This window comes from Corvus cornix, chromosome 4 (genome assembly GCF_000738735.6).
Source record: "Corvus cornix cornix isolate S_Up_H32 chromosome 4, ASM73873v5, whole genome shotgun sequence".
NCBI classification, from domain to species: domain Eukaryota; kingdom Metazoa; phylum Chordata; class Aves; order Passeriformes; family Corvidae; genus Corvus; species Corvus cornix.
The window spans coordinates 72,291,226-72,306,110 of NC_046334.1; the positions used below are offsets into that span (position 1 = coordinate 72,291,226).

The window sequence follows — 14,885 nt, forward strand, 5'->3', positions numbered from 1 at the left end:
ACAGGAGCCAGAAACTTTTTGTTCGAGTGGAGCCAGCAGATGTGACACTGAATAAACACAGACAGTCAATCTGCTGAGTAAGAAGGTATCGTTCATATAAATAACATACATCTAATCCTGCTTCCATTTTAAACCCAAATATGGGAGTGCAAGATGCTCTGCAGATCCAGCCTTCAAACAATGAGATAAAGCAAAAGCAGATAACAGGCAGCCCCTTCGGAGCTCTCTTCAGGTCTGATTTCACTTTGGCTCGGAATTATTATCAGGAAGAGCTTCCCACAGAGTGTTAACAGGGTGGCCAGGCTAACATCAGATGGGATAAGTTCACCTCATCAAAATATCTGCTGCTCCCCATGGACCTTAATTACAGAGCAATTAAAAGTATTACTCCGATCATTTGAACCTCCCACATCTCCCAGCCAGGCCCTGCCCCATCGAGGGGCCTCTGGTGGTCTGGGGGACAGGACAGGGTGACCCTGCAATGACACATTTCCCACTTATCGCAGAAGTTTGCAAATCTGCAGCTGCCAAGACATGATTTGATTAGAGAGGCAGTAATGAGACGAATTAGCACCCACCAAGCCTCCTCTTCAGAGGTGGCTGCAGCACTCGCACGAGGTCGGGGCCGTGTTCCAGCTCCTCTGCCCTCAGAAGGCAGCACAAGCTGGTGCTGAGTGTGATGGGGATAATTGTTCCCCCGGCAGATAAAAGCACAGGTACAACAGAACCCCATGCTCAGGGGAATCCCCCGAGGGTTTCCTCCTCAAGAACCTCTAAAACACAAGGAAGTTTCTAATTGCGTTAAGAACCTGCTTTATTGAAAAATAAATGAGTAAGGGAAGAGTGTCACTGAGACTGATGATCCTCCCCATAACTCAATTCCCCCCTCGGCGGGCTCCCTCCAGCCCTCCCCACGACACAGGCAGCAGCAGGATGCGATGATGGAGCACACAGCCACCAGGAAAGGGTGGAGAGAAATTAAGTATTATCACATTTCCCAGCATTTTCCATGGGATTAACCTCCATTCCCATTAGACACTCATTTATCTACTCTTTTGCTCCATTTGCCAATGAGCTCCTCCAAGACAAACAGGGATTTGTTTGTTCCCTGGGAGCCCCGGGCCTGGGAGATGCAGCCATCTGTCAGTGGGAAGGAGCTCCCTGCACATGCCTGTGGCTCAGCAAACCTCCCCAGGTTTTCATTTGCCCCCTCAATTATCCAAGGAAAGCAAAAAACTTTTGAGTTCCACGTCTGCGCACCCCAATTATTGCAAAGCGGAGATCAGACGCACAGAGCAGAGCGAGCAAAACAAACCAAAAGCAGATTTTGTGCCCCAAAAAGTGACCCAGGCTTTGGCAAGAGACTTCTCCAGGGAGAGGGAACTCATGGGGACATCACCAAAGATGCTGCAGGTCTGCTGAGGCCCCCCTGCCATGGAATTCAAACTCCCAAAGGAAATGACAGAGGGCATTTCCCTCCTTGGAAAGCCCCCAAGCCATTCCTGAAGACCCTGAAGTTCAGCCCCCAGTGATGGACACCAAACCTCCCCACTTTGCTGAGGTTCACTTTGGAACCCAAAACTGCTCGATTTTGACCCAGGATAAAACTGGGACACTCAGGCTTTGCTCCTTTTTTCCCCCTGGGTTCCACCTTCTTGAAGGAACCTCATCAAAAGCTGTCTGGAAAAATGAAGTTACAGCAGCTGATCCCTCTGAATCCACACCCTTTCCAACCCCCCAGAGACCTGGAAAGGTCTGGAAAGGTGACCACGGGAAGGTGGAAAATTGTGTGGTTGAACCAGAGGTCACCCAGGGGGTTCAGAGCAGGAACTGAGCTCAGAGCTCGCCCGGGAGTCCAAACTCCCTCTGCATTCCACAGAGGGCAGAGCAGGAAAATTCCCCCCAGAGGCAGAAGAGATTCAGCCCTTAAAAAGTGCTGGGAAGGGTTTGGAGCCCCAGGAAAAGCTGAGGGAGCAGGGAAAGGGGCTCAGCCTGGAGAAAAGGAGGATCCAGAGGGATCTTTTCCCTCTCTGGAATTCCCTGACAGGAGGGGGCAGCTGGTGGTGGGTCGGGCTCTGCTCCCAGGGAACAGGGACAGGAGGAGAGGGAACGGCCTCAGGCTGGGCCAGGGGAGGGGCAGGGTGGATATTGGGGAAAAAGATAAAATAAAAAGGAAAAAGCAGCTGCCCTTCACTGAAAATCCAAAGTTTTCTGGCCAAAGGGCAGAATTCCAGACCAGGAGTAGAACTCTTCCTTCCCAAGGATTCCCCATCACCCTCAAGCAGTATCTGATGGCAGCAAAGAGCTGCATTAAAGCTGGACAACCCTAAGTGGAAATAAAGGAGCAGGAACCCCAAATCCTGTTACAAACAGGGCAATAACTGAAATATAAAAAAAAATCTCCTTGAGTGCAGCCCCTACAGAACTGCACCACAAACCCACCCAGATCACTCCTCATGGAATTAAAATTCGCTCTCATCCCCTCACCTGCATTTTTGCCATGAACCCCTGTAGGAATTTCCCTGCTGAGAAGACCAAATCACTGGCAGCTTTGCCAAAAACCAGTTCAGGGCCTCCCCAGTGAGCAGAGGGAGCCGGGGGTGTGGATCCACAGGTGCCCGATGCAAAGCAGGTTTGTGTTCCAGACTGAACAGCGCTCGCTTGGGCAATCAGGCACCTGTGAGACACAAACCCACTGCAGAGCCGGGTTCATCCCTTCTGCTGCTCGCAGCAGAGATTGGTTTTAATCTCGAGCTGTCTAATAAACAGCCCTGTCCAAAGCAGAGGTGTGCACACATTACCTCAGTCACAAAGAGAGTGCGGGGGTCGATGATGTCCAAGAAGTGCCTGAATCTGCCATAAAATGAAGTCTGGAAAAAAGGAGACACAAAAGAAACAAACCTGGTCAGTGAGAAATCGCCTTTCAAGGTTTATCTCCTTTGCAGAATGAAGTAGCAACTAGAAATAAATAATATAGGAAGTGTTTACTGATGTTCTGGGATAGGAAATCTGGAGGGCAGAGATGAGGATCTGGACCCTGCCAGCGGGACACCAATCAGATTCTTTAACAAAGAGATGCCACCAAATACCCTTTACTTTTTCCCCAAAAAATTAAATATTGCCTGTGGGACTCCTGGGAGATGCCTGAGGCCACAAAAACCCCAAAGTGCAGCTCCAGAGCTCCCAAGGCTGCAATTCCCACCCTGCAGTGCCTCTGACACGATCCCTGTGCTGCTCACCCTCCCTCCTGCCAGCAGCTCTGAGCACCAGCAGAGCCACAGGGGCATCACGGATTTTGGGGATAGACCAGGAGGAGGTGAGAGGTTGTGGACATCCCACCCCTGGCAGTGTCCCAGGCCAGGCTGGACACTGGGGCTGGGAGCACCCTGGGACAGTGGGAGGTGTCCCTGCCATGGTAGGGCTGGCACTGGAGGGGCTTCAAGGTCCCTTCCCAGCCAAAGCACTCCAGGATTCCCTGGATGCCTCCTTTTGCTCCCAGCAGAAGCCTCCTCAGCAGCTTTGGGATGGTGTTATCCCTACACAAACACCTCCAGCTTGGGTTTTTCCCAATGTGCCGCTAAGAACGAGCCCAGCCAGACCAGGCTGCTCAGGGCTCCACCCAAGCTGGCCCTGAGCACTTCCAGAACTGGGAAAAGAGTCTGGAGGAAGGGGAAGGGATCTGTGAAACAGGAGGGGAAGTTCATGGCAGCTCCAGAGGAAAGGAGAGAAGGAGACTGAGCACTCAGACAGTGAGAATAAAAACATCAGTGGAGTTTGTACCAACCCCAAGCACCAGACCATGGAACACTGAGGGATTGGGAGCCCTTGGGGTACACGGACATCCTCACCCAACCTCAGCCTGCACTCCATGATCCAGAGGCAGGTGCTGCCAGACCCTCAGGCCAGGTGGACACAGGGCAGCCCCGTCCAGCGGCCCCTCTCTGTCCGGTGGCTTCTCCACAGAAGCCACACAGAGCCCAGCGGGATGTGGATCAGGGCCATGGCCACCCCGGAGCTCTGGGATCCTGGGAGCCCTTTATCCCGGGAGCTCTCCATCCGCACGTGGCCCATCTCCTGCAGGCTCGTTCTGCAGGAACGGGCTATAAATAAAGGCCTGGAGTGTGGATGGAGCCGCGGGAGCAGCGCTTAATCACTGCTGGCACCGCTTCCCAGAACGTGCTGCTGCTGCTCCCCTGCTCCTCCGGGAACCCTGCCCCCCATTCCAGCAGAAATACCTCTCCAGGGACCCTGCCCAGAACACTGCTGACCACCTCACTGCAGCATCCATCCCCACAAAACTCCGCTATTTTTCCACATTCTGCACTAAAAAAAAGACCCCCCCCCCAATGGAACAAACGAGCTCCACGCAACTCCAGGAAAAAGCACAGCGGTTTTTAATTAGCATGGATTTAATTAACACTAATTCTGGTACTTTCGAGCGGTTTTGAGCTTGACATTTCGCTGCCTCCCTTTTGTTTTGGGTTTGAGGATCCCTGCAGATGCCACCACCCTCCCCAGCACCGCTGTCCAACCCTTCCCAGGGGTGCAGGGGGCCGTGAGCAATTCCTGACTCACCCCATCCACCCCTCAGCCATCCCACGGAGCAGCAGCCCCGTCCCACCGCTCATCCCACAGCACCACCAGCAACCCAGAGCCGTTGGAATGACTGCCTCCAACAACAGCAGGGCGGGGGGACTTCAAATCTGAGTGGCCTCGACTTCCCCACTGCCTTTATCGTTGAGACACAGTGAGAAATGCAATAATAAATGGAATTAAATGGAACATCAGTGTTTTACACCCACTTGGCCAAGGAGTAAATGACAAGGGAGGGGGAAGGAGACCTCAGGTTCAAAGGGGCAGGGTATAAACGTCATTCAGAATTACCAATTCCCATTTCCCAAGCTGCCCAGGCCCTCGGGGAGCCGGTCCCGTATCCCAGGGCTGGGGTTTGGCTGGCACTGAGCTCCTGCCCTGCTCCTGCCTGGCCAAGCTCAGCAAGGCCGAGCACAGGACAGGTCTGAGCAGCTCAGATCCACCCTGATGTTATCCCATTCCCACGTTCCCTGCTCCTCTCCTGCCCAGTGCTGGGGCTGACTCAGCCCTGGTGCTCAGCTGGGGAGCTGAGAGTGCCCCAAATCCTTAAATCATGGAATGTTTGGGATGGAAGGGACCTTAAAGCCCATCCGGTGCCACCCCTGCCATGGCAGGGACACCGCCCACTGTCCCAGGTGGATCCAAGCCCCAGTGTCCAGCCTGGCCTTGGGCACTGCCAGGGATCCAGGGGCAGCCACAGCTGCTCTGGACACCTTGGACCAGTGCAGGAAGCAATGAGGGATTTGTTTCGAGGTGGTGCTGCCTGAACTCGTCCATTCTGTGGTCAGAGAACACCAAAACCATCAGGGAATCTGAGCCTGGACAGGTTTTCCCTGGTTTTGTTAAACTCCGATGAGTCAGGGCTTCATTTCCCCACACCCAGAGCTCTGTGAGCACCCATCAGACAGAGCCAGCTCCAAACCCAGAGCCACGAGGGCTCCCTGGGGCTCCACCTCAGCACCCTCCCTGCACACCCCACTGCTCCCTCCCCCTGCAGTGCCCTCACCACCACTGTCCAGCTCCTGACCATAAAATGTCCTCTGTTTTCCTGCACCCCAGCCATGGGACTCTGTGCTCCCCCCTTTCAGATGATGTGGGAAGCTGCCTCACTGCTTGGCTCCCCACCCTCCAGGTCATTCCCTGCTTCCCAGGTTTATTCTCCTGACTAGAAGCCAAACTAATATTTGTAATTCAAGATTGGTTTTCACAGAGCTGCAGGCAAAACAAAAGGTGAAAAAAGAAACCCAGCAATTCCCAGTAATTCAGAAACTTGGGGGAATTCTTCCCTGGGAGGGTGGGGAGGGGCTGGGCTGGAATTGCCAGAGCAGCTGGGGCTGCTCCTGGATCCCTGGGCAGTGCCCAAGGCCAGGCTGGACACTGGGGCTGGGAGCAGCCTGGGACAGTGGGAGGTGTCCCTGCCCGTGGATGGGGTGGCACTGGGTGGGCTTTAAGGTCCCTTCCCGCCCAAACCAGTCCAGGATTCCATGACCCAGCAACCCAAAAGCTGTCAGGAGATGGAAATGGGATGGGAGGATCTGGCCCCTGGACACAGGAACAGCTCGGTGCCCTCACTGTCAACCCAGCCCTGATTTCCCTGAGCAGGGGGGATGGATCCAGCCCTGCTCTCACCCTCGTGCCAGGCACGGAGCCTGTGAGGTGCCCACGAGTCTGACCTTCCGCTCCCAAATATCCATCCCTGGGCTTCTTCCCCCTTTAATTCCTGGAACAGCTGCTGGAGTAAACTGGGAGCAAACCGAACAACACAGATTTCCTGTGATTAATCGGGGCTATTTTGGGACCACTTCTCAGCAGCCTGCAAGCACGAGGAAGTGGCTGGGAATATTAATTCCCTTCCAGGGCACAGCAGCTCGGGAGCATCGAGGATCCAGGATCCGGGCCGTGAAGGACCAGCTGATCCAAGAACCACAAGGAAGCGACTCCTGGCAGGTTCCAGGGATTTGAGAGCAGGGAAGAGGCCGTCATCGAGGTGTTAATCACCTTCAGGAGGGAGAGGATTCCAAGGAGCCTGTGCTGGGCAGGCCTGGGAAGAGCAGGAGGTACCGATACCTTCACCGCTTTAATTACAGCCGGATTTTAAACAGGATTTAATTAAACCAGAGCAAAAAGCATGCAGGCTTGGGGTGGGGTTGAGCTCAAAACCAGGCTCATGTCAGCTTTAAATTAATTAGGAGGGATTTAAGCTAACCCAAACAAAACTGAGACAATTGAAGCCATTGAGCAGTGGGACTGTGACGAGGCGCAGCCAGGTTTGTGTCATTTGTGGACTTCTTGCCCAGCCCACGGCAAGTTTAGGCTCAAACTGTGGATTCTCAGCCCTTTGATGTCCTTGATTTGGTTTTCTAACGTTAAAGAGCCAAGACTCTGACGGGAGAAGCTCCTGCACCTCAGAGCCATCAGCAGGGGCAGGGCCAGGTGTGCCCTGGGAGGGGGCACAGCCAGGACACGGCACAGGGACCTCTCATGGACAGGAGCTGGGGCTGACAGCTCAGCACGAGCCACAAGCACACAAATTCCCCTTAAAGTCCAGTCCTGGGTGAGGGAGATGTGGAAAAGCCAGGGAACAGCAGAAGGACGTGGAGCTGCTGGAGAGAGCCCAGAGGAGGCCCCGGAGCTGCTCCAGGCCTGGAGCCCCTCTGCTCTGGAGGCAGCTGGGAGAGCTGGGAATGTTCCCCTGGAGAAGGGAAGGAGCCAGGGAGAGCTGCGAGCCCCTTGCAGGGCCTAAAGGGGCTCCAGGAGAGCTGCAGAGGGACTGGGGCCAAGGCCTGGAGGGCCAGGAGGCAGGGAATGGCTTCCCAGTGGGAAAGGGGAGCTTGGGCTGGGATGCTGGGAAGGAATTGCTGGCTGGGAGGGTGGGGAGGGGCTGGGCTGGAATTGCCAGAGCAGCTGGGGCTGCCCCTGGATCCCTGGCAGTGCCCAAGGCCAGGCTGGACACTGGGGCTTGGATCCACCTGGGATGGTGGGAGGTGTCCCTGCCCATGGCTGGGGTGGCCCTGGATGGGATTTAACATCCATTCCAACCCAGACCAGGCTGGGATTCCATGATCCTTCTGCACCCTGTTAAGACAATCCCTCCTCCATAAGGACATCCCTTTAGGAGAGAGGAGTTTCATCCTGTTTATCAAAGGGAACAATTAACCTCACACTGAGGCATCTCCTGATCTCCGGCATCTTTCATTGCAAGGTGATCTTGGACATAGAATCCTGGAACGGTTTGGGTGGGAAGGGACCTGAAAGCCCATCCAGTGCCACCCCTGCCATGGGCAGGGACACCTCCCACTGCATTTTGCTCAGGATAAATGTCTCGGCCCCAGGCATTGACCCCAGAGCACTGGGAGCACACAGTGGGCTCTGGCAGAGGCAGCACTCAGCAAATCCTCAAAGGAAAAGGAATTAAAATACAGAAATAAAGAAGGGAAAAAGAAAAAAAAGGAGTATTTCTAACAAATTAGCCCTACTTGTCAGAAAATTAAGTCCTTATCACACATTCTCAAGCCCAACGTCCTCATTTCTTCTCTCACCTAAAAATAGCCCCGTTTCCCCTGGGAGCCGGAGCCTTTCTGGCAGGGAGCTGGGAAAAGGTGACTCGACAGAACATCGCCCGGAGAGGAGGGAAAACGAGGGAGCTGCAGAGGCAGGGAAGGGGATTTCATAACCCCAGAGGTGCCCCGGGCCGGGCCTGTCCCTCCTGCTGTCCCCAATTCCGCCCGGCGCTCCTGGAGCTCCGGCTCACGGCGGGAAGGGAATTCCGCTCTGAACCAAACCCCCGGAGCCGGCTCTGCTCCCAAGGCTTTTGTTCCCAGCACAGAACTTGTCCTGTGTCTGTCCCAGCCCCGCTTCCAGGCCAGTGTCCCTTTGCACAGCCCCAGAGCTGCTCCCAGCCAGCGCTTCCCAGGAAAGCGGAGCGCTGGCAGCCCACAGGGACACGGCCGGAATTTCAACCACCCCGGCTCACTGATCCTGCCCAAAACAACAAGGCATCTCCATCAGCTGAAGCTGAGGTCTCACAAACAGATAAAAGCCTGGAAAGGCCCTGGAAAGAACAGGCAAAGGCAGGGAGGTGTGGGGAAAGCAGAAGCACCTGGTAGGGAAGGGCTGGGGAATCTCTGATCCCTCAGGGATGCGCTGGGGTTTCTCTCCAGCACTGGAGTTTGGAAGGAAACACCAAGGTCAAGGTGGGGGAAATGAAGACCAGGAGGAGCATGAGCCAGGGATGGAGGAGCTGGGCTCTCCCAGGCCGTGGTGGCAGCGGGAATGTGGGTGCTGCTGCATCCTGAACGGAGCAGAGCCAACACAGGATCCAGCCAGGAGCCATAACCCTTGGAAACCCCCTTGCTCTGTGACCCCACAACGCTGTCGGCTTCCAGACTGGGATGTCCAACCTTGGGCAGAGGGAGCAGGAGAAAACAGGGAATTTGGGATGAAGCCAGCAGGACAGCAGCACCACTGCTGCTCCCAGAAAATTTACAGGAAAGGGGTAAAACCCCTAGAGCAGAGAAGGGAGTGATTTGCCATGCTCAGAGCGGCCTTCTGGAAAAGCATTCCCAAGGAGTCCCTTCCCAAGGGCCCTTCCCCCAGTGGGTGACCCTCACTCCAGGCCCAGCCCATGTCCCGGGAGCAGCAGCCAGGAGCAGCCTCCCCACTGCTCCGGCCAGGAACATCCTGCCACAGCCCCTGGAACGTTTCCTCCGTGCTGCCACAAGTGACAGTCGCTCCTTAATGAACAGAACGCACCGATTCTGTGCCTGACGCGCTGCCAAGTGTGCCTGGAATCATCTGTGGTGTCTAGAAGGGAGAAGCGTCTCCTCCTCCTCCTCCTCTCCTGATTACAAAGCTCCCTCTCTCCCCAGCCGGAGCATCCCTCCCATTCCCGGGGAGTCACCCCCTCCCCGTCACCCCGAGGATGTGCCCTGGCACCTCCTGCACCGATGGGGTGGGCTTGGAAGGGACCTTAGAGCCCTTCCCATTCCTCAGGGCAGGGACACCTCCACTGGCCCAGGCTGCTCCAAGCCCTGCAGGAATTTGGGGTGTGGGAAGAGGCAGGAGATCCACCATGGAATGGCCCCCATGGGAAATCCACAGCTCATCCCAAAGGGCTGCTTGGGTCAAGCCAAGCACAGGTGTCGAGGCAGACGGGGGCTGAGTAGGGATCCTGGATTCTTGTGGAGAGCGGGAATGGTCTCCCTGGGCATTGTCCCACTGCTCGGACACACTCACAGGGCCAAGCTAAGCAGCAGCTTCTCCAGGGAGTCCTGCCCAGCTCCAGAGGGACTGAAGGAGGTCTGATGAGCTTTTTTATCAGCCTGAATGGTTCCACAAGCACCACAAGGTCTCTGATCATCCACACTGGGTGGTGGCAGCAGGGACGAGCTCTGTCCCTGCACCTGCTCACCTGGGGACAGGTGTGTGACCCGACCGTGGGCTACGCTCCCCACCCCCAGGTGTCGGGTACAGCGGAGACAAGGATGTCCTGATCTGTCACACTCTCCTGTCCTACACCTCGGCCTGGGTGGCCACAACTCAGCCCTCAATCTATGGGCTGCCCGGGCAGAGCCCATTCCCTCGCAGCATCCCCCCGGAGCAAGGACAAGCCCGCGCCACGCGACACCGGGACCCTGCCCGTCCCCGCTGCCCCGGGGGGCATCCGCGGGGCTCGAACCCGCGACCCCCGTTCCCCCCGCCCGCCGCGCTGCGCCCCGCGCCACAGGGGCGCGCCGGGACGCGCCAGTGCCCGCCCGCCGCGGACAGGGGGCGGCGGCTCTGAGTGACAGCTCGGACGGCCAATGGCGCGGGGGCTGCGGACCAATCAGCGCGCCGCACCGCGGGAGGGGCGGGGCGAAGCGGAGCGGGGAGCGGGGGGCTCCGCTCCCGGGGTGGGGGGGGGCGATGCCGCGCGCCGGGCAGGGAAAGCTCCCGCCGCCGCTCCCGGTGTCCCCCCCCCGCCGCCTCCCGCCGCCGGCCGTACCTGCTCGAAGCGGGGCTTCCCCAGCTGGAACGGAGGATAGTCCGCCGGCTCCGCCATCCCGCAAGCGCCACTTTAAACAGCCTCCCCCGCCGCCGGCCCCGCCCCCCGGCCGGCCCCGCGCTGATTGGCTGCGGCCAACCGCAGCTGCCGCGGGGCACGCCGGGACATGGAGTCCCCCGGCCACTGCCGGGGGCGGGGCCGCGCCGTACCTGCCAGCCAATGGGGAGGGCGGGGCCGCGCGGGGCACCATGGGAAATGTAGTCCCGCCGGGGGCGTGGGAAGCTGCGGGAGCGAGCGGGGGAAAGGCGGAATGCGCAGAGTGAGGGCGTCCCTGGTGACCGTGACATGGAAAGAAGAGTTCTGCCTTAGCCGTGCAATGGATTGAGCAAATAAAAAGGCACGGAAAGGTGAGAGCCCAAAAAGTTCTGAAAAACTACCCCAAATATGATTAAATTTTCATCTCTACGACATCTATGACAAGAAGGTCATGGAGGGGCTGGAGCGTGTCCAGGGAAGGGAACGGGGCTGGGAAGGGGCTGGAGAATTCCTGAGGGAGCTGGGAAAGGGGCTCAGGCTGGAGCAAAGGAGGCTCAGGGGGGACCTTGTGTCTCTGCACAAGTCCCTGACAGGAGGGGGCAGCCGGGGGGGTCGGGCTCTGCTGGCAGGGAACAGGGACAGGAGGAGAGGGAACGGCCTCAGGCTGGGCCGGGGCAGGCTCAGGGTGGATACTGGGAATATTCCTTCCTGGAAAGGGCTGTCCAGCCTTGGCAGGGGTGGAGTGCTCAACCCTGGAGGGATTTCAAAGCCGTGTGGATGTGGCACTTGGGGAGGTGGGGCAGTGGTGGCCCAGGCAGTGCTGGGGATGGTTGGACTCCATGGTCTCGAAGTTCTTTCCCAACCCCACCAGTTCCATGATTCTGTTTCCCTGTGGAAATGCAGATCCCTGCTTTGATGGCAGCCCCACCGTCACCACTGACCTTTGGAGCAGCTGATTACAAATCCAGAACGGGGACCTGGCTGTGATAATGATTTGTGGAGATAAAGCCAAGGTCGTGCGGGGCTGGGGGCACCGGGGGGCACACGGAGCCATCTCCGGAATTCTCTTCCCCAGATTAGTGGGATAAGAAGTGTCTGGACCTTCAAATGCCGGCGAAATTGTTTGGAGGATTAGGATCAATTCTCCGAGGAAGAGCACAGGGACAGCAAACAGAGGGACATGCGGATGGAGCAGGGAGGGAACAGGGAAGGGTTGGTGGAGGAGAAGCAAAGGCAGCGGGTGACAGAGCAGGGCAGGAGCAGGATTTCCATCTAAGGAGGAATTAAAAAATACACCTGAAAAGAAAATCCCTTATTTTTGCTCTCCAGGGAAAACTGTGGCCATCCCATTTTGCTGTGGGGGTGCTGCTGCTCTGCCTGCTGGATGCAGAGCTGATCATTTCCTGTTTTCTTCCCACCTGCAAAAGCAATTTCTGATTTTAGGCTAATTCACCCTGATCCCGTTCAGTGAATCCCAAATCTCCTGCAGCTCCTGGTGGAAAAGGGATGGAAAAGGGGCTCTGGCCTTGTCTGAAGGGCGAAAAGTGGAACAGAAAAGAGCAGGGAAATGGTGTTTTATCATGTTTGTTTTTCCTCAGAGGTATTGCTGAAATCGAGCTGTTCCTGCTGCCTGGGGGTGACAGCAGCAGCACCACCTCTCCTGCTGCACTGGAAATCCCAGCTGTGGCCGGGGACAGGGCCATGAGGAGCCAGGATCCGGTCTGGGAGCACATCCTGCCCCTGGAGCGCTCCCACCACGTCCCTGGCGTCCCTGGGAGTTCGGGGTTTGCTGGCTGTGACTCGAGGTGGCTCCAGCCTTCCCTGGCCCCACAGCCCCGCAGGGACGACCCCGGAGCTCTGGGGTCAGCCTTTATCCCAAACCCGGCCTTCGCTCAGGGTCGGTTCCTTCTCCCCAGCTCTGTCTCAAAAGGTAAAATAAAACCATAAATATAAACGAGCACTGACAAAAGCTCTCGGAGGCCACTCCCCCCCCCAAAGTTTCCATCCCGCGCTTCCCAAGGCGGGAGATCGCCATGAATATGGATGCTCCCCCAAATCCCTGTCTCACAGGGAAACCCCCTCCCTCCCTGCAGCCCGAGCCAGATAATTGATCCAGTCCCCAGTGTTGACACACGAAATGTTGTGTAACAACAGAGGGGAGAGAATCTGTTTATCTCGAACCACATTTGGAGTGACATAAGACTATCACTTTTTTGGTTAAATACCAGAAAGAATATCAATTCTTTGGCTGATATCAATCCCACCAGATCCATCCCGACTGACAACTTGTGTTTCCCTGGTTTGGGGAAGGAGGGGGGGTTGCTTCTCCACTCAAAAATGATGTTTCTTTCCAAGTTTTTGGGGGGGAGGGGGAACCAAACCCCCCCAGACATGGTGTGGGCTCGTCTAGAAACTGGGAGTGCTGGGTTTGGGTAGGGGGGCTCCAGGGGTGGCTCCTGTGAGGAGATCCTGGAGGCTGCGACCCCATGGGAAGCCCCTGAAGGAGGTGTGACCCCATGGGAAGCCCATGCTGGAGCAGGGTCCTGGCAGGACTCGTGACCTCCTGGGGGCCCCAAACTGGAGCCATTCCTGAAGAACTGCAGCCCAAGGGAAGGACTCAAACGGGAGAAGTTCCTGGAGGATTTGTCTCCCGTGGGAGGGACCCCAGGAGCAGGGGCAGAGCGTGAGGAGTCCGACCTCTGCGGAGGAAGGGGCAGCAGAGGCGATGTGTGCTGGGCCGACCACAGCCCCACCCCCTGGGAGAAAATGTGGAAGTGAAGCTGAGCCTGGGAAGAAAGGAGGGGCGGGGGGGAAAAGACTTAAGATTTGGGTTTATTTCTCATTGCCCTACTCTGATTTGAGTGGCAATAAATTAAACTGATTTCCTCAATCTCTTTTGCCCGTGACAGTCACTGGTGAGTTCTGGGGGATCTCTCCCTGCCCTTATCCCCAGATGAGCTTTTTGGTGTATTTTCTCTCCCTGCCCAGCTGAGGAGGGGAGTGAGAGCAGCTTTGGGGGCACCCGGTGTGCAGCCAGGGCTCTCTCCGCCTCATGGGCGAGTTTTGGGGTCCCAGGCACCCACCCTAATGGGGACAGCTGGGTGTGGGGCCGGGCTGGCTCCGGGACAAAGTCACAGGAACATTCCTTGTCAGCTTCCATCTGTAAAGCCAGATCTGGGGAAAACTTGCGTTGGGCAGCAAAACTCCAGCTTGGAACAACAATCCCAGGCAGCTCCTCGTGCGGGGATGGGAATTGTTCCCACCAGCCCCGAGCCCGTGCTGAAGGCAGGCACGGACCCGGCCGAGTCCGGCACGGGAGTGCAGCAGGAACAACGCTGGAAATCCTGTTTTCCCAACTTCCAGCCTCCAGCTCTCCCCGTGACTGCCCCGGCTGGTCCGGGCTGCCTTTCTCTGGGATGGAGCCCCTTTCAGAGGGTCAGAGCCCAGCACCCCGAGCAGCCAACATCTCCCTCTGAGCCACCCCGGGGTTAACGTGATCCCCCCACAGGTGCCGAGCTCCTCCATCCAGAGGGAGGAAAAACAAACCGGGATTAGCGCTAAGGAAGCTCTCCCGCGGGAGCAGCGGAGTCATTTACAGGGGCTTAAGGGGAGTTGATTTCCTTGAAGGAAAAGGCTTGAATGGAGAGAGAAGAGGGTGCCGGGAAGGAAAAGGGCCGAGTGGTGAAAGGTGGGAGGGCTGGGGACGAGGAGCCGCAGGAGGAGCTGCGGGCTGGCACCGCCGCAGAGGGCGGGGAGGAACATCGGAGTTCCCGGGAGCACCAAGGGAGCCGGCTGTTCCCACCAGGCACCCGGGGCTGGACCCTGTGTCTGTGGCACAGCAGGAGAGAGCCAGCCTTCCTTTCCCCTTTCCCCTTTCCTTCCCTTTCCCTCTCCTCCCAGCTGCACCGGGGTCTCTCAGCTGTGGGTTCTCCACAAATCCTCCGGAATGCAGCACCAACCCCGATCCTCCCGCTGTGCTGGTGAGCAGCAGGGAGCTGCAGGCCGACAGAATCATGGACTTGTTCAGCTTGGAAAATCCCTCTGAGCCCAGGCAGCCCAACCACCCGCCCCTGCCCCATGTCCCCAAGTGCCACATCCACAGGGCTCTGAAATCCCTCCAGGAATGGGGACACCACCCCTGCCCTGGGCAGCTGTGCCAGGCCTGGACAGCCCTTTCCAGGAAGGAATTGTCCCAGTGTCCACCCTGAGCCTCCCCTGGCCCAGCCCGGCTCCAGCTCGCTCCAATCCCAGCCCCACTCCGTGGATGCTCGGG

General features: G+C 57.3%; 1 protein-coding gene across 2 annotated transcripts in view; it reads right to left on the minus strand.

Annotated features, from left to right (window-relative positions):
- Window positions 1–10,673, minus strand: part of SFXN5 (sideroflexin 5) — an 86,678-nt gene extending 76,005 nt beyond the window's left edge. For both annotated transcript variants that reach the window (XM_039551495.1, XM_039551494.1), the window contains exons 1-2: window positions 10,577–10,673; window positions 2,802–2,870 (exon numbers count right to left, since the gene is read on the minus strand). In XM_039551495.1, coding sequence (XP_039407429.1) covers window positions 2,802–2,870; window positions 10,577–10,633 — 126 coding nt within the window. In that variant the 5' untranslated portion in view covers window positions 10,634–10,673. The remainder of the gene's footprint in view (window positions 1–2,801; window positions 2,871–10,576) is intronic.
- Window positions 10,674–14,885: the final 4,212 nt, after the last annotated feature.